The following is a 19,063-nucleotide window of genomic DNA, read 5'->3' as shown; positions in this document are numbered from 1 at the left end:
TAATAATAATAACAATAACAACAACAATATTAATCTTATGTATATTTATTAATACAAAATGGGGATACATAGACACCTTCATCGCTCAGTAAATGGTATCAACACATGTCTAACTTAATGTGAGCATGTACGGTCAATAATTATATGCTTAACCCTACCCAAGTGTTTCATTCAATAAATAGTATCAACATGTATTTAGCTTAATGTGAGCATGCAATGTCAACAATTACATGCTTAACCCTATCCAAGCATGCAAGGTACATGTTTTCGCACTAATTTTTTGAAATGCCATGTGTTCGCATTAATTTTTGAAATGCCATGTGTTCGCACGAATTCTTGAAATGCAATGTGTTCGCACTAATTTTTGAAATGCCATGTGTTCCTACTTATAATCAATGATAATGCTATTTTTGTATTATTTTATATAATTTTTTTTAATACTTGATGGTTTCCGTCTAGTTTGAAAGTATTCTGCCATCTCTCTCCCACTGTTCCCTGCAACCTTTCCTTGAGAAAGCCTGACGTCCCTCACTTATATCAAGCATCATTTCTCTCTCATCTCTTCTTCCTCTCTCTTGGTTTAGAAGAAACCCTAGGCTTTTTTCCTTATTATTTGCAATGTTTTAGAAAAACTGTTGTTTGAATTAGTTACGTGGTTTATTTTATTTGTTATTCATTGTAATGACACTAATGCTTCTATTTTCATTTTTTTAGGCTTTCATTCTTTTTAGGGTGTTCCTTGAAGTATTCTTCAGGTTTGGGTTACAATGGTGGTTTGATTTGAGTTTAGGGTTTTAGTTGTTTTTCATTGTACTTGTTTTTTCATCATCTAGTTTAGGGTTCTATTGGGTGTAGGTTGTAGCTGACTATCTGTATGGTGGGGACTCGAGCTCAGTGGGGTGGATATTATTTTCTTATCCGGAATGCACTTCGAATCTAATGCATTTGGACTTGAAGGGATTTTCTCTTCAAGTCCAATCACATTTCAACATGTCACTAGGTGCTAATTTGGAGTAAACCTGAGTGTTGGCTGTCAGTGTACATTTATTTGTATGGCATTGTTATTTTTAAATGTATAATTAATTTTACTTACTATCATTCAAATATCTTATCTGTAAATAAAAATTAATAAATGAAAAATGAGTTAAAATAGTTTTAACAACAAAGATAGTGATAAAAACTTAGATCATTTTACTGAAACTATTAAATTTTTTTCCTCATCCTTTTAAAGCAGATAGTTTACATTGAACTTTCATAATTCCACTAGCCCCTGCAATGAATAATAATGATGATGATGATGATGATAAATAAAAATAATAATAAGAAATTTATATTAAAATATGATAATTTTAACTATACATAATAAATCAATAATAGGAAATTCAGATTATTCAAGAAAATAAAAAAAACACCACCAATATCAAATTAAAAAAATATATATATGATCATTTTTATACACCAATAACTATACATTTGCGTGGTAAAGTCAACAGTAGGGGTCTTGATGCCTACCGACCTCATAGCGCTAGTAGTTGCAGATTTAGCAGTTTGGGCAATGGCTGAGGTAGCAAATTTGACGGCTTTTTTTTGCAAAGCTAGCTTTTTCTACAACTTGTGAAGCTGGTTTGGTCAATTCATACCGTTGTATTGAATGATCCCAGTCGGTTGCTTTCTGTCCATATAATGCATACAGCTCTAGTTTCTGGTTGGGCTGGTTCGATGGCTCTATACGAATTAGCAATTTTTGATCCCTCTGACCCTGTTCTTGATCCAATGTGGAGATAGGGTATGTTCGTTATACCCTTCATGACTCGTTTAGGAATAACCAATTCATGGGGTGGTTGGAGTATCACAGGAGGGACTATAACGAATCCGAGTCTTTGGAGTTATGAAGGTGTGGCCGGAGCACATATCCTACAAGAAGGAGAATGTGAAGAAGAAGAAGGAATAGCTAGCTATGATGAAAATACAAGAAAGAAAATCAAAATAGACATACCAATTCTTCTTCTTACTGCTTGTTCCTGCCAGTCATCATGGCAATGCTCATGCTCTGCGTTAGCATTTCGAGCAGTACATAATTATTGGCAAGAAGTTGGTGCTCAAAGCATTGTTTTGCAGAGCAAAAATAGGTGGAACAGAGATTGTAGGTATCACAACATTTATCTCGGAAGCACTCAATGCAAGTAAAATACAAGCCCTCCATTTAATGATGTAATAGAAGACATTTGCTTCTTCAAAATCAATAAGGCCATTATCGTCATTGCCTAGTTCAGTGAATAAGCTTGGCTTAAAATTATAATTGTGACATTCTGTGCTCCTCCGCAGGAAATCCTCGAACTCCTTCATGCTGACCTTCCTATCTCTGTCGGAGTCCATGGCTTCGAAGAATTTCTTAGTCAGTTGCTTCACCTCATCTGAACTACCTTCATAATATGTTAGGGTAGCCTCACGACAGGTCTGTCAACTGTTTTTTGCTCACCGTCGAACGTCACCCGTGGACCTGCAACCAAATGCCACTGTTGCCTGTTGTTGTAGGGTTTCGAATGAAAGAAGATCATAAACTCTAGTTGGGGTAGTTTTGTCATTAAAGAAAAAAATAGGGACAGGTTTGTCCCATTTGAATGAAGAAGCACTTCTTCAAAAAGTGCTGAAAAAAAAGCCACATCCATGTCGCTTTTTTAAGAAGTACTTTTTTTAACAATAAGTACTTAAAATCCACTTAATGTGTGGTCCCATGTCTAATAGCCTAGTTCTTCATCTCTCTATTTGCTCTCCGTACGTCTGCCGACCACCAGGTGCCGCCGCCACCGTAGCAACAGACTTCCCAATCTTTCCTCCGTAGGAGGTGATGGTTGGATGCATCTATCACCACACAATGGTTGGATACAGGAGGTGATGGTTGGACACTTCTGTCACAACAGCAACCCCTATACAAACTCGCATCTCCGAGCCTTCTCTTAGTATCCTCTTCGTCTTTGTGGGGCGGGTACATATCGAGGATTCCCCATCCCCGACGGGCCGGGGATGGGGGTTAAATCTTTACCTTGATACCAGGGACGGGTGTGGGGATTTTAGCCACAGGGCGGGGATGGAGGGGATGCCCCGCCCCTTCGCGATCCCTAGTGGTATTATGTATAACTAAGGTGCAATAAAATATTTCTTGGATAAGTGTATAAAAGAGATAACAACACATGGTATGTATGGTCTCTCTATAAGGAAACAATCTTGGACAGAAGTTGTTGTCGAAATAGAAGAAACATTTTACGTCATATTAGAAAAAAGGCAGTTGAAACACCAAAATGATTATATGATGTGCTACATAGATGGCTTTGATTGAAGTAGTTGGGGGTGCATTCAACCTAGAGACTGGAAAAGTTCATTGGATGTCTAAACAATGGGAGGCTTACCTTATGGTAATATTTATTTTATTAGAGTTTGTATCACATACATATAAAATTTGAATATATTCTAAACTATGCAATTTTAAAAAACAGAAACATTTTGCGTGCTTCTGCATTCCGCGAATCAAGCTTGCAATTAGTAGATAACTACTTAAATAAACACTTTTTACACATAACACGTTTTAATTAATTATGACTCTTTAGTCTTTTCCTAATTTTTAAATTTGTATTTTTAAAAACAATCAATAATAAATTAATTATTAATGAAATAGTCAAGTTGTTACAATTATATGAAAAACGGTAATTTAGCACACAATTACTACATATGTAAAGAATATTATTAACTAAAATAATAAATACTAATTGTAATTAGTAAATTCATTAATTATAATATTAATTACAATAATCCTTAATATTGTAATAGTAATAACACTATAATAATATTGTCATAATAATTAATATTATAATATAGAAATTTAATATTATAATATTATAATAGAAATTAATAAGTATGAATTATTAATTATTAAAGAATCATTAATTCAATATTAATTAGTAATTATTATTATTCATTATTAGTAATGATTAATTAATTATTATAAATTATTCATTACAATAATAATTAAGAAATTATAATAATTATTTTAATATAATAATGATTAGTTATTGTTAATGAATAATTTTTAATTATTAATTAATAATAATTCTTATATTTATATATAATTAATTATGATTGTTTATAAAAATTATTACTAATTAAGAATTATTAATTAATATAAATTATTAATGATTATAATAATTATTATAAATTACTCATTACTATAATAATTAATAAGTATACTAACGATTAATTATTGTTAATGAATCATTTTTAATTATTATAGTAATTATTAATTAATAATAATTATTATAATGAATAATTAATAATTAATAATTATAAAAATGATTACTAATTTACAATTAATAATGAATATTAATTATTCATTACATATTATTTATGAATTATTATAATAATTAAAGCTTCATATTAATTAATAATTAATAATTAATTATGAATTAATAATATTAATTTATTATTATAAAATTAATAATTAATAATTATTAGTAATTAACTAATTACAAAAGTAATGATGAATTGTGAATAATTAATAATAATTATTGTATAGTTTTAATTTATAATTATTGTTAATTATTATTGATATTATTCATTATAATAATTTTTAATATTGTTTCTTATTGAATTACATCGACAAACAAAAATTCTCATATCTGGGATTAAAATGGACATTTGACAATTTTCAGAATTTAGAATAACATTATTTATGTTCAAAGTTCAGAGGAAAGAAAGTTCACTAATACTAACATACCTCTGAATGTAATTATTAAACTTTCAAAAGTTAGAGGTCAGAGCATACTAATAATTTCTTAATATCTTTCAGCCAAAAATACCATCTTTTAATTCTTTCTTAACTCAATCATAACTTCAACCCTCCCAAACGGGTGCAACTTGGACTATGATCCAATCAGCTGAACATAACCCAAACTTGTGGTTAGATGTCATTGAATTGGATCAGCTTGGCCCAATTGAGAAGTGGCTTCTTTTCATGTACTTCAATCTTGCTTAAAATTTGCAGGGCCCATGTTCTCAATTAGACCTGTTCATGGGCCGGGCTGGGCCGGGCTCGGGTCTGGCTTTTACTCTTCATAAACAAGACTTTGTTTGGCCCAAGCCTGAGCTCGGCCCAACCAATGGCCCTACAACATGGGCCCGAGCCCAACCCTAAAAAAAGCCCGAAGCTCGAAGCCCGACCTAACAGAAGAAAGGACTCACTGCTAGTGACTGTGTTCGCCGGTGCTGAGTTCACAACTAAGAGAGAGAGAGAGAGAGGACTCACCGCTGCCGTTGGTGCTTGTGTTCGCCACCTCGCTAGTGCTTGAGTTCCCGTTTGAAATTTGAGAGAGAAGAAGTGGGAACTGAGAAGAGGAACGAGAGAGAGAGGACTCACGTTGGTTTGCTGGAGTTTACTAGTTGTGTCGGTGAGTGTTCGCTGGTTCTGTGTTTGCCTGAGAGTATGGGGTTGTGAGTCACTATGAAAACTGAGAAGAGGTTCGGCTAACTAGCTTAGACAAGAAAGAGATGAATGAAAAAAGGGGTTAGGATATTAGGGTTTTTTTATTTAACCTATAGGTCGGGTTGGATTGGGCTGGGCTTTTTTAATAAATCCTGAGCCCGGCCCGCAACATAGTCGGATTCGGGCTTTTAGGCCCAAGGTCAAGCCTGCGGGATCAAATGTGTGTTAAAGGCCCGGCCCGTCGGGCTACTCGGCCATGAACAGGTCTATTCTCAATACACAGTTGAAATGTTTTATGGAGCGTTCGTGATCCGCTCTTTGTGGGGCACAGACGTGAATTCCTACAGGTTACCAACTGTGCCACCCAACCGCTTGGTTGGGACGGGGGTTTACATCTGATTCGACGAAATTCCCATTCTATTTCACTATAGCCTTTCTATAACGACACGCAGACGCTTCAATCAGGGGGCCAAGAGAGCGAGAGAGAGCAGTAGCAGCACAAAATGGATTTAGACGACAAAACCCATAAGAAGTCATCGTCGGAAGGTTGGAAGGAACGTATCTTCGTACCCACTGTCATCGCAGGTGAACTGGTGAAACCTAATCCGTCCGATTTTATTCCCTTTTATTAGGGCTTATGTCTTTAGGCATTCGGTCAGTCTTGTTTAATTAAAACCGATTGCTGAAGAGAAGCTGGACATATTCATCTATTGAAATACTGAAGTCGTTTATTCTATGCGTTTATCTTTCTTTTTAAGTGAATTGGGTGATCTTATTTCTTTCCTTTCTTTTCTGAAGATTTTCTCGAATTTTTCAGGGGTTGTTGGCGGAGCAACTGGTTTGGTGTCCAAATATCGAAAAACTTATGGCCTCGCTAACATTTCTACAACTTATGCTGCTAATTTTGCCATCGTTGCTGGTTGCTACTGCGGTAATTGTTTCCCACAGAAAGCATTTTTCAGTATATTTACTGGTTCGCTTGATGTTGCTTGTTTATTCACCTGATAGACGCCGAAAGGAAAGTAACCCGTATTCGTATTGGCAGTTTGAAAGTCAGGGTGATTTTGGATAGTGTTTGTTATGCTTGAGATTTGTGTTGGTAGGCACTGGTTGCGTTGTGTGATGGACTGCCCAGTAATCGGATCACTTGAAATTGAAGCTTGATTTTACTTTTATCATGAAATGGTCATGAACAATGTGATCATGGATTCATCATGATTAGGAATTTATTCAATGGCATTTATTATGGACTCTTTATTTGTGGCATAATTTTAGATAAATATATGCTGGCCAACGTGACTTGTTTTGTTAATGTAGATTTAGAAACATACAAGTTAGACATAGTTTTAAAATGCTGAAGCATGAGTAATCACATTTCACTTGGATAAAAGGAAAATCCTAACATCAAGGTTCAAAGAGTAAATCTCATGAATACGCCATTCACCAAAAAAGAATGATTATAAAAATATATTAATTAAGCTATTTTGTATTTCTATATATATATTTGTGATTTATTGGTTCATTTTGGGACAAGTTGCACCACTCCCATTTGCCTTTGGATTTCAGCCTCAGACACCTCTGAGAACATCCAATTAAAGTGCATTTAGAGGTTTAAATGGGTGCATTTCTATGCTTGTTTTCGGTTCAGGATTAACACATGAAGTTTTCTTATACTTGACTCTTTATGTTGTACTACTTGTAATGCTAGTTAAAAGTTAAGATCACATTTCAATGGGGGTATTTGGAACCGTGGTGTTGAATTCCCATTTAGAGTCCATGTAAGCACCATTTAAGCATTTTGACTTCATAATACCCAAGTCATGTTTGGTTGGGCAGATTTAAGTTAAAAAACGTTTGTACAGCCCCTTACATCAGGCTATGTGCATGGGGGTGTTGCCACTTCAGTTATGTGGTGTCTAGTGGCACCTAATGGAACTTGTGTATTTTAAACTGCAATAAACAATTGTGCATTGTATCATGTGCCAAAACACCTTACTTTCTGTTTTCCGAATCTATAATTATTTTACAAATGTTGAGATTTGAGACTTAAAAACCACAGTACCAAACGCCATGCAAATGACTTGCATCCCAAATATTATATCAGTTGGTTGGTTTAAGTAGTAATCAGTAGCAAAATAAGAAAATCAAAGAAAGAAAAGAAAAAGGAAAGAAAAAATAACAAGAAGAAGAAAGAAAAAGAAAGGAAGGGAAGAGTAGGCAAAACTCAAATGTGTAAAGTAGTTGTCATTATTGATAAAAAAAATTAATTGTTATTAATGTTCTGAAGATCTGAAATAGTAGGTCCATGTAAGCAAGTTGTTCCAAATTCTTTTGCAGTATTTCCATACTAACTATGCTTGCAATTCTTGAAAATTATATGATTTCTTGCATTCAACAGGAGCACGTGAATTTGTAAGAGCAAGCCGTGCTTCAGAACCTGGTGATCTCATAAACTCCGCTGTTGGAGGATTTGGTTGTGGAGCTCTTCTAGGTCGACTCCAAGGTCAATTTCCATTCTCTTCATTTACTGCTTAAGTGTTTATATGTACTGGGTAACTTATGGTTAGATTAAGCTGCCTAGCTTGTGTTACTTAAGAGATTTTGGGGTCAAGATGTTCAGAGTCAAATCTCTGCTGCAAGCCGGCAACCTTACTTCATTCTAGACAGAGTACACATGCAGGTATCTATTGATTCATTTGTCAGACCTAGTATATTTTACAGGCTAAGGGGGCCATTCAATAACGGCTAAAATCACAAAACTGAATCACTTGTTGCTTGATCTTCTACCAGATAAAATAATTTTTTCTGCCAAAATCGTAGAACTGAATCACTTATTGCTTCATCTTTTACAAAAATCACACTTCTCTAGAAAGGATTCAAAGGGAGATGATTCTGTGAGTTTGAGCTCGAAGCTTGTTTTAGCTAGTTCAAACAGCAGACAAAAATTGTTTTCAAGCAAGGAAGAAGAAGATTGGAGACAGAGGCTGGTTCTTACTGCAGCTACAGAGGTTACAGATTGGGGGAGGATTCTGGAGAGCATCATGAAAAAGCTCGCACTAAAATGTCCAGCTTCTGTTTTTCCTTTGAGGAGTGAAAAGCAATTCTTGATGGTGGGGAAGGGAGATGTGAATTCTCAAATGTTGAGTCGGTGGAGACCTTGGATGGTCCAGCAGTGATTGAACATTGGCATTTATCTTGTAATTAGCTGGAGTTTTTTAATGAGAGCTTCATTATTATAAGATTTTTAGGACTCCTATTTAATCTCTGGAAGGAAATTTCCCTTGACAGAATAGTTGACACTCTGGGAGAAAATCTTATTAAGTACAACCTTTCAGGTCTGAAGGCATTGAGGGTTCAAGTTTCGGGGTTGAAGCCAAGTGATGCTCCTCAAGTCATTGATCTCTTCTCCGACGGCTTATGTCTGAAGGTCTGGTGTTTGACAGAATTTGAAACATCTTTGTGGAAGAAGAGTTCGAAGGTTGAAGACGATGGTTTATTGGTGGGATGGGTGACATTTGGAGAAGGAAGGTTGGAGGAGGTGGAAAGGTTTAAGGGGCAACCATTTTGGGTATCTGAAAAGTCACACTTTAAAGGTCCTTTGGGGTTCATACTCGAAAGAGAAAACGTTTCAAATTGTCTTGAAACTCGAGAAAGGAAGAAGGGTAGTAATTCGATCAGAAGCAGTTCGGCTTCACCCTAAGGGTGGGTGGGCAGGACTAAGCAGCTGAGAGTGAAAAAAGTGATAAGTTTTAAAAACTGATACCCTCATGCTGTTAAAGGAAAAGGAAGGAAGAGATCTGGGAGTGGGCGATCACTAAGTTTGTTCATTCCGACGATTTGTGCAAGGTTCCCAAAGTTCGAGGTATCGTCAGAAAAGATTGACTTCCAAGCACCCTTAGTGGCTACTGAAATCAGCATTTCACAAGGAAGGGTGACTGACAGGGCTTAGACCTCTATCTCTTGAGAAAGGTTCTCATAGTGTCTTGGAGGGGGCTAAGGAAGGAATTGAAAACGCTTCAGGCATGCAGTTTTTGTTAGTTAGAGAGGTGGTGAATCAACTTCCCAAGCTTAGCAGTAAGGGGAATGTGGAAGATAACTTATGAATGTGGAAGATAGTTTGGAGAGAATGGAGGTGGGAGAAAACGCCGAGGAAGGCGATAAAAGAAAAAGCTTTGACTTCAATGTTTCAGAAAGTAGCTTCTGCCCCAATGTTATTGATAGCAGGGAGTTGGGCATGGAGTTGGAGATTCAGAGTGCCAGGGCCGAAGCTGAAGTGGAGGTTGAAGATGAGAATTTTTCAGGTGATCATGAGGAGACTGGAAACCAGATTGAATGCTACACTGAGGATGTTCGGCAATATGAGGAGGTGAAGATTGGAAAATTGGGCGTCGATTTGGGTAGAAGGAGAAACCCTGAAGAGGAGGGGGAACAAACCAATGAAATAACAAGAAAGAAACTGTGCAGTTCGAGAAATCATAATATTGTGCATGTGACCAAGATTTTCTTTAGGCTAAAACTGGGCCTGATGCCGAAGGAGCATCAAGAAAACACTTCGAGTGGAGGTGATTCCGATTCCGTGGTGAGACAGACGATGCAAAAGGATAACAGTAATGATGGGGAATCAGATGAGGGGGCCCTCCAAAAAATAGTGGACAGAGGTTACAATTGGGAAGAGCCTAGGTCTGTTTTATTGGGTGGTGAGGAGTTTGCTAGAAAGGCTTTTCAGGAGTTCAAAAGGAGAAGAAAGGAAGATAAGTTTAACAAAGATGCTTGTCCGAAAAAAGGCAAGATATGGGATGAGGATGTTGTAATCCAAAAGGACATGTCCACAGAGGTTCTTTGAAGCCATGGCTGCGACAAGGAGGGGTTTTTTCCTTGTTCTTAGTTTGGTATTGGTTTGGGTGTTCCTTTTGTCATCAAGTTATGTGGATTTGGGGTCTTAAAGGGTCTTTGAGACTTGCTTTTCTTCTCTCAGTGATGTCTTATCACCTCCCTGTTGTATCCCTTTTTTGTTTTTATTAAAATTTTATCTTTATTCTTCAAAAAAATAATTAAATAACAAAACATTCAAGGGTATGGTAATCTGCTCAACTTTAACTTCGGCCATTAAGGAGCTCACAGCCTCCTTAAAAACATTTTCACTAAAAGACAATGAAATTAGCCTTTCAGTTCAGCCACTTCATCTGTTATAAGTTATAACATCCCCTAAGACTAACACATCAGATGTTAACAATGCAGCACTTTGGCTTTTTTACTTTTACTACCGACCAACAAAAAAACTTATGGGTTATCAATCAAAAATGAAAGAAAGAAAGAAACAGCTTCTTGGAATTTTACATAGTTATTGGTCATGTTTCTTTTTTTTTTTTTTCTGTCAATAACACTTTCATTAAATCATCAATAGAAGATTTACAAGAGGAAGACAAACACACTTATCTTCCAAGAGCAACAGAGGTCCTCAAAAAAAGGAAAAAAACACTAAAGTTACAACTTAGCCCAAAATAGTGAATCCCTTTCTGCCCCTTGTTTAGCTAAACCATCAGCTAGGGAATTAGCCGATCTTTTAACCCAACATATTTTAACTTCCATCTCCCACACCAGCCACTTAAATTTCCTTCTCATTGTTGTACTTCCATAAGCCAGTGTTATCTTTATTCAGCCACCCTATCACCACCTCTGAATCCCCTTCAATTATGAGTTTTTTGATGTTCAACTCCTTAGCTTTCTGGACTCCTTCCATAACTGCAAAGATCTCAGCTCCAAGGGAGTCACCCACTCCAATTGGGCCTGAGAACATGGAAAAAATGACCCCATTCTCATCCCTAAAAACACCCCCAATCCCCGAGCCCTACTACACCCATCAAAGTTTAATTTCAAGAATCCAACAGGTGGAGGGGTCCAAGACACTCTCATTACTGACTTGGTCTGTGTGCAATTTGCAATTTCACCCCACTTCCTCAACATGTCATCCACAGTGTAATCTGTGAATAGCTCCAAAGATTTCAGCCACTATACAACCCTAATATCGCCCTCAGATCTGCTACTCCTCTCTCAGCTTCTGAGAATATCCTGGAATTTCTTTCTTCCCAAAGTGTCCAACATACGACAGCCCTTAGTCCTCTCCACATGGTCCTTCCCCTTTTTATCCGCCACCTGAAAAAAGAAGGGGAAAAAAGGCCCTACAAATTTGATGGAGGATTCCAACTACATCCAAATAGGGAGAAAGCCCAATCCCAAATTGACCTCACAAGACGGCAAGACACCAGTAAGTGAAAACCAGTCTCCCCGTCTGCTTTACAAAGAACACACCAATGAGGTGACAAGCAAGTATTGGGTCTCTTCTTTTGGAGTAGATCACCAGTGTTGATTCTTTCCAGATAGGCTTCCCAACAAAAACTACCAACCCTAGGAGGTATTGCTCTGCACCAAACCTCATCAATAGGGAAAGGGGGGAAAGTAGGACTGGTGGACTGACTTAAGACTTTGAAGAAGGAAGCACAAGAAAAGATGCCATTGGGGGTAGGTGTCCAAATTCTAGAATCTGCCCTAGTGGGGTCTAAGACAACGTTATCAAGAAGTGCAATAAGGCTCGAAATATTGTCGAAGTCTGAGTCCCTCAAATCCCTTCTTAGACCCAAGTTCCACCCAATCCCAGAAGTGGAAGAGGACAGGGTGGTGAAAGATGAGATTGGCTCATTTTTCAAATCAGATAGAGCATACAAAGAAGGAAACTGATCCTTTAGAGGGGCACTCCCCATCCAGGTTTGTTCCCATAATTTTATGGAGTTACCGGAATTCAAATCATACCTGATATTAGGGGAGAAAACTGGTAGCAGGTCATGAATGGCTTTCCAAGGAGAATTGCTTATGATCCTAGTTCTGATTCCAGCGTCTCATCCATTGTGCTCCAACCCATGTATATTTGCCACTATTCTAGCCCATAGCTTCTCATTCTCCATAGGGAACCTCCACAACCAATTTCCCAAAAGAGCCATATTCCTTCTCCTAATATTCCCAAGCCCCAAACCACCACAAGTCTTACTCCTACACACTATCTCCCATCTAACTCTATGATCCCTCTTCTTTCCCGGCTCCCGCAGGAAATCTCTCATCAGCTTCTCCAATCTGTTAGAAACCTTCATTGGGATTTTTAACACCAATAGGAAAAAGATGGGTAAGTTAGCAAGCGTGGCCTTAATTAGTGTAATTCTCCCACCAAGAGAGAGGTAGTTCTTTTTCTAGGATACCAGTCTTTTTTCAAACCTTTCCTCCATCGGGTTCTAAAAGCTCTTTCTCATAGGATTATCACCTAATGGCAACCTTAAGTAGTTCAAAGGCCACCCCGAGACTTCACACCTCAGCACTTCAGCACTCTCCTTGATCTCTCCCTCCTCCATATTCATCCCCACTACACAGCTTTTACCAAGGTTAACTTTCAAGTTGGACATTTGCTCAAACAGTTGTATCACCAACTTCAAGTTCTTGATAAAGCTCACATTACCGCCTTCACAAAACATAATCGTGTCATCAGCAAACTGTAAGTGAGTGAGGGGGGTTTCCACCCTCCCAACTCTCCAACCTCTAATGAGCCCCCTAGAATCTGCTTTATGAATCAGTTTCCCTATTATCTCCACAATTAGAATGAACAAGAAAGGAGAGAGGGGGTCTCCTTGTCTTATACCCCTACTGGATGGAAAGAAATCTACCATTGTCCCATTCACTAGTACTGAATAATGACAATTCTGGACACAACCCATGATCCACTTACACCACCTAGCCCCAAACCCAAATTTAGTCAAAACTTTCCTCAAGAAATCCCAATCCACCAAGTCATAAGCCTTTTCCAAGTCCAACTTACAAACCACTCCCTTCTTCTTATCCCTCTTAAAGTTCTCCACACTCTCATTAGCAATTAAAATATTATCAGTAATTTGTCTTCCACTCACAAAAGCTCCTTGATAATGTGCAATGATATCTGGCAATACCTCCTTTAGCCTCACAAAGACAACACTTTTGCAATGATCTTATATGAGCTATTTACCAAGCTAATTGGCCTAAAATCCTTTGGGTGGGATGCATCTTTCTTTTTTGGAATTAAGGCTATAAATGTAGAGTTAACACCTAGATTGACAATTCCTCTCCTGAAAAACTCCTCAAACACCTACAAAAGATCATCTTTCAAAATATCCCAACAGTCCTGATAAAAAGCCATTATGAACCCATCCGACACTGGAGTTTTTGTTCTATCCATAGAAAACATAGCCTCCTTGATCTCTTCCAAATTAAAGCTTCTTTCCAACCTTCTCCTGTTCTCCACCCCTACATCTGGCCAATCCAATCCTTCTACCCACACCCTTCTACTCACAAGCCTTTCTAGAATGGATTTGAAGTGCTCCACACAGGCCCCAACTATCTCCTCTTGTTGTATTAACTCAACTCCATCTACTACCAATTTGGAGATAAAGTTCTTCCTTCTCCTGCCATCTGCCAAAGAGTGGAAATACCTAGTGTTTCTGTCTCCCTCTTGCAACCATTTACACCAAGATTTTTGCCTCCCACTAATTTCCTCCTTGTGCAAGCAGTCCTCTAACTGTCTTCTCAAACCTCTCCTGAGTTCATTGTCTTCCTCTCCAAATTCTTCCCTTTCTTCTTTAGAGTCAAGGCTTTCAAGTTTATCCATCAGAGATCCTTTTCTTTCTTCTATCCTCCCAAATTCCACTCCTTGATTTTTGCTTTCAAGAATTGTAGTTTCTTATGGAATCTCATCCCCTCCCATTCTACCATTGGGTTACACCCATACCACCACCCCCTCACTTTATTAGTAAACCCTGGATGAAGTAACCACATATTTTCAAATCTAAAGGGGGTAGGACCTCCACACCTTTTCTCTTTACATAACACTATGGGCCAATGATCCGAGGTCACCCTTGGGAGAGCTCTAGAAGCCAAGGTTCCCCAATGTTCTTCCCAATCCAAAGAGAACAGGAATCTATCCAGCTTAGAGCAAATGGGTCTAGATTGGAAATTTGACCATGTAAATGTCTTATGGGCTAGGGGAATCTCTTTAAGCTCAAAGGCATCCACAAAACTGTTAAACTTCCTCATGCTTTTTGTCACCCTTTGATTAACCTTATTGGATTCCTTCGAGAATCTGATCACATTGAAATCCTCACCCATGCACCAAGGCCCATCCCACAACCCTCTAACATCAGCCAATTCCTTCCACAACTCCTTTCTCTCTTTGTAGTCATTTGGTCCGTATACATTTGTGAGCACCCACATATAATCATCCTCTTGCTACTTAATCTTCATGGAAACCAAATACTTTCTGATCAACTCCTCCAAACCTTCAACCACATCCCTCTTCCACATTATTACAATCCCTCCGGAAGCACCCCACGAGGGAGCAGCCACCCAACTAATCCCCCTAGCTTTCCATACACTCCTTGCCCATTTGTTATTAAACTCCATTCTCTTAGACTCTTGCAACAGCACAATGTCTAGGTCATACCTCCTTATTACCTCTTTTATTGTCGCTCTCTTCCTTGCATTCCCAATTCCCCTCACATTCCAACCAAGAATCTTCATTCCGCTTCTTTTTTAAACCCCTTGCCACCTACCCACTACTTTCCCCCTTTCCTTCTGTCTCCTTTTACCCCGGGCTTCTTGTCACCTTCTACATCTTTCTTCAATCTCTCTACTTCACTCAATCTCCTCATCATTGTTCTGATCTCCTTCTACCTCTTCTGTAAGCTTTCTTTTAACACATTCAAATCTTCCAACCTACCACGCAACTTCCCTACAAATTCTGTTATCATTGTCTTCTCTCACCCAATCCTCCACCCCTACCCTTCCTACAGAATCCCCTCCATCTCTGTCCACTTGCTCTTTCTTCATCTCCTCTTGTTCCACCTCTGTTCTTTCCTCTCCATTCATCCTCCCTCTTTTGTTACCTCCCTCCTTCCCTGTTCTCTCCCCTTAATCCTCTCCATCTCTACCTTCATTCCCTTCCCTCCTCTCCACTGACCCCTCCCCTTTTCCTTCCTCCCCTTCCCTCCTTCAGATCAACTTTCCTGCAAATGGAATGGCCAACACTAAAGCCAAGTAAGGAGTTACTAGGGAGGCTTTGTTTTGGGCTTGTTTTTAAGGTTTTATTCTGATGTTCCATCCATCCTGTGGGTGATAAATCTGTAATTTTATTTTAAATCATCAATGGAAGCTACCGTTTCCTATAAAAAAAAAAAAGATACCGGACAGCATAAAAAAAAAATTCAATACCCAATATTGCTCCTGGCTGTCCAGTGGGGTGGACTAGGTACAAATCTAACCTTTGGCATTTTTAACACAAATCAGCTGCTCTCAGACTCTAACCTGCATTCTCATGCTTGCAAGCCTGAGATTTTACCATTAAACCAAGTAATGGCCTGAGACTACATACTTCACATAAATACGGAGGAATATGTGAAACACTAGGGACAGGTATATGGTACATAAATACCTTAGATTAGATATTTTGTTTTTAAATATGCTTTTGATAATCTGAAAATATACTTTTATTCTTCTAGATCCACATATTTAACACTACACAATATTTTCATATAAAATATGCCAAATTTCCTTCCTGAATTTTGAAAAGAATGCATGTTGAATGGGAAAACATGTATCGCAGATCTTTTTACCATTTGGCATGTCTTGTTGATTTTTTCTATGTTATTTTTCATTCTTGCTATAAATTGGATGCAAGTGTTTTCCCTGTAACATATTTGTGAAGAATATATATTTAACTATGGTCCTGGGCTGTTTGTGAATTGTCTGTCCTGGCCCGTGCTTATGGACATTTTCCCTGCCTATTGTTGCTGGATTATGGACCCATTCCATAGCTTAAGAAATTCCTTTTGTTGTCTAAAATTGACCCCATTAGTAGTTAAATTAGAGTAGGAGAGAATCTTATCTGGGTGGACATTTCAGGTGGTCAAATTGGTGCAATCCGCTACTCGGTTATCTTCGCAGTTGTTGGGACGACCGTTGATTATGTAACAATGCGACTGAAACCTGTTATGCAGAACTACAGGGAATCCATATATGGGAGCAATGAGAAGACCACTGATTGGTTTAAATTGCCAGAGTGGTCACCAATCCAAGTACTTGATGAGGAGGCACTAGCTGCAAAACATGCCCAGGAACAACAATTATATGCACAAAGAACACTAGGTAATCTAAACAAAGAAGAATCTTGAAAACTTGTATGGCAATTAGATCAATTTGAAAAGCCTCTTAATATAGTGGGTTCTCCCTATTAACAATGATATAGTTCTTGAGGGCCATTCTTGTCAATTTGCTTCGGTAATCCAAAATGATTACTCGGCCAGAACTAGAACTTTTGTCATGTATTTTGGTTATTCTTCACTTTACATTTTTTTATTTTCTTGTGGAAGGGATTCATCCAACAAAAGGGTGTTTTTACCTTGTAAATTGAACGTGATAAATGGAGGATCAACATAGTTTGACAGTTGGAGAGGAAATATTTCGTGTTTACATGATCATTAAACTTAAAACCTTCCCGATTAAGTAATGAGGGGGCCAAGCCCAGAATGTCATCACAAATAATGAAATACTATGATAATGAATTTATATTTGTACATCCTTCTGGACCAATCTTTCTAGCTTGCATTTTTCTGTACAAAATACTATATAACCAATACATGGTATATTATATTGGATTTTTAAGCGATAGAGACATGGGTATGGATGGAATGGTGGAGTATTCGTGCAATTTCACCTATGTTGGTCTTTTATCAGATTGTATTGGTTCGTGTCAGTTGATGTATCTATGAGTACTGGTGGATACGGATCAATACTCATTATGTAGCAACTATAAAATTAAAACAAAAGAATGGAAAATTGAAGATTTAGAAGTGGAAAGTATGATTTGGATTCATATGTTTTTATCTTTTCACACCTTATTGCTATTTTAACCTTAGATCTTGGGGCCGTTGGTTTCTTGGGAAGTTACTGACCCATATTCAACTAATTGTATTTATTAATGTTCTTTTATTTTTCAATTAAATAATAAAATGATTGTTTTAGCCATAAAAACTATTATTAAAATGGGCAATTTTGTCTCATTCAAGTGTTGGCAAGTTTTTCATCAGGTGAGAAAGTTACTTAACTACCTAAGAGATGGGTATTATTTATCTAGATAAGTGATATTCAGGGAAAATAAATTTTTCATAAACTCCACATAAATCTGAAAGAAGAACACGAATATCTTGGTCAACAGGAATCAAAATCCCATTACTGACCCATACTCAACCAATTGCATTTACTAATGTTCTTTTATTTTTCAATTAAATAATAAAATGATTGTTTAATCTATAAAAAAAATATTACTAAAATGGGCAATTTTGTCTCATTCAAGTGTTGATAACTTTTCCCCAGGTGGGAAAGTTACTTAAACTACCTAGGAGATGGGTATTATTTATCTAGATAAGTGATGTTCAGGGAAAATAAATTTTCTACAAATACATAAATCTAAAAAAAAAAATATGAGTATCTTAGTCAATAGGAAAAAAGAATAGGCCCTGGTATTTTTAATGCATTCGTGGGATTTATATGATTCTTTTTAGTGTATCATGTCTGTCCTAATCATTCGCCCATATTTGTGCATTTTTAAGAATATTTTGACATCATCTTTTCAATATTCTGTGATACGGATATTTTGGACCTTTAAGTTGAAGGGTAAAGTTAAAAGATTTGTTGTTAGCGTGTGCACAGTGCACATCTCACCTTCTCAAAGATAAAGGATTTTGGAGACGCATTAAAAATACTTGGTGCAACTCAGTTTGCAATCAACTTAGCAGATGGTGAAGGACGATAAGACTTGAATCATATACGATGTTTTCCCGAAGGCTGGGGATGTTTGATTCCAATCTAAGGGGTCTTTGATTGTTGCATTGCATTGTCCATGTATTTTGGATTGATTAATATAAATTTGTGAGAAATGTGTTGTACATCATATATGAGTTCCATTTTAACTAGAAAAATGCATTATGTAATAAACAACGAATTTGATGTTTTAAGTAAAAATAATGATTTGTATTGATCAACTCAAAATTTATACTATATATAAAAGTGTAAATGTAGAGTGAAAAATTTTTTGAACTAAAATTACCTTCTATTTCTTGTTTGAGAAAGGGTATTAAAGTTATTTTATCACGGCTTTAATATTAGTTTTAATGGCTAATAAAATGTCTATATTTGTATATTTAGTTCATTTCTAATTGTAAGGGTTGAAAATGTAATTTCAATTATTAATTTACATCTCATTTAATCCCCTCTCATTAAGTCTTATATTTAAGATAACTCCCATTTTCTCTTATTTAATCTTATATTTAAGTTGTTTTTCACTAATAAATGCTACTAATTAAATATATGTCAATATCTTTAACAATATAAACCCATATAGTTTAAAATTGACTAAAAAATAAAACCATTTTTTATCGAAGTGGTGGTTAAGAAAATCAACCATCCAAATCAAATTGATCAACCTATGAAACAATAGTTAATAAAATTTTTAAAATAGAAATAAAT

General features: G+C 36.8%; 1 protein-coding gene across 1 annotated transcript; it reads left to right on the top strand.

Annotated features, from left to right (window-relative positions):
* Positions 1-5,725: 5,725 nt before the first annotated feature.
* On the top strand, positions 5,726-16,995 carry LOC148874652 (Mitochondrial import inner membrane translocase subunit Tim17/Tim22/Tim23 family protein). Its single transcript, XM_088965554.1, has 4 exons — positions 5,726-6,058; positions 6,291-6,404; positions 7,872-7,976; positions 16,442-16,995. Exons 1-4 carry the CDS (start codon positions 5,977-5,979, stop codon positions 16,708-16,710), a joined length of 570 nt encoding a protein of 189 aa, XP_088821680.1. The 5' UTR covers positions 5,726-5,976; the 3' UTR covers positions 16,711-16,995.
* Positions 16,996-19,063: the final 2,068 nt, after the last annotated feature.

This window comes from Nelumbo lutea, chromosome 1, assembly GCF_056320005.1.
Source record: "Nelumbo lutea isolate HS-2025 chromosome 1, American lotus-T2T, whole genome shotgun sequence".
NCBI classification, from domain to species: Eukaryota; Viridiplantae; Streptophyta; class Magnoliopsida; order Proteales; family Nelumbonaceae; genus Nelumbo; species Nelumbo lutea.
Note: the sequence above shows the minus strand (reverse complement) of the source record. Positions and strands in the feature narration are given on the sequence as shown.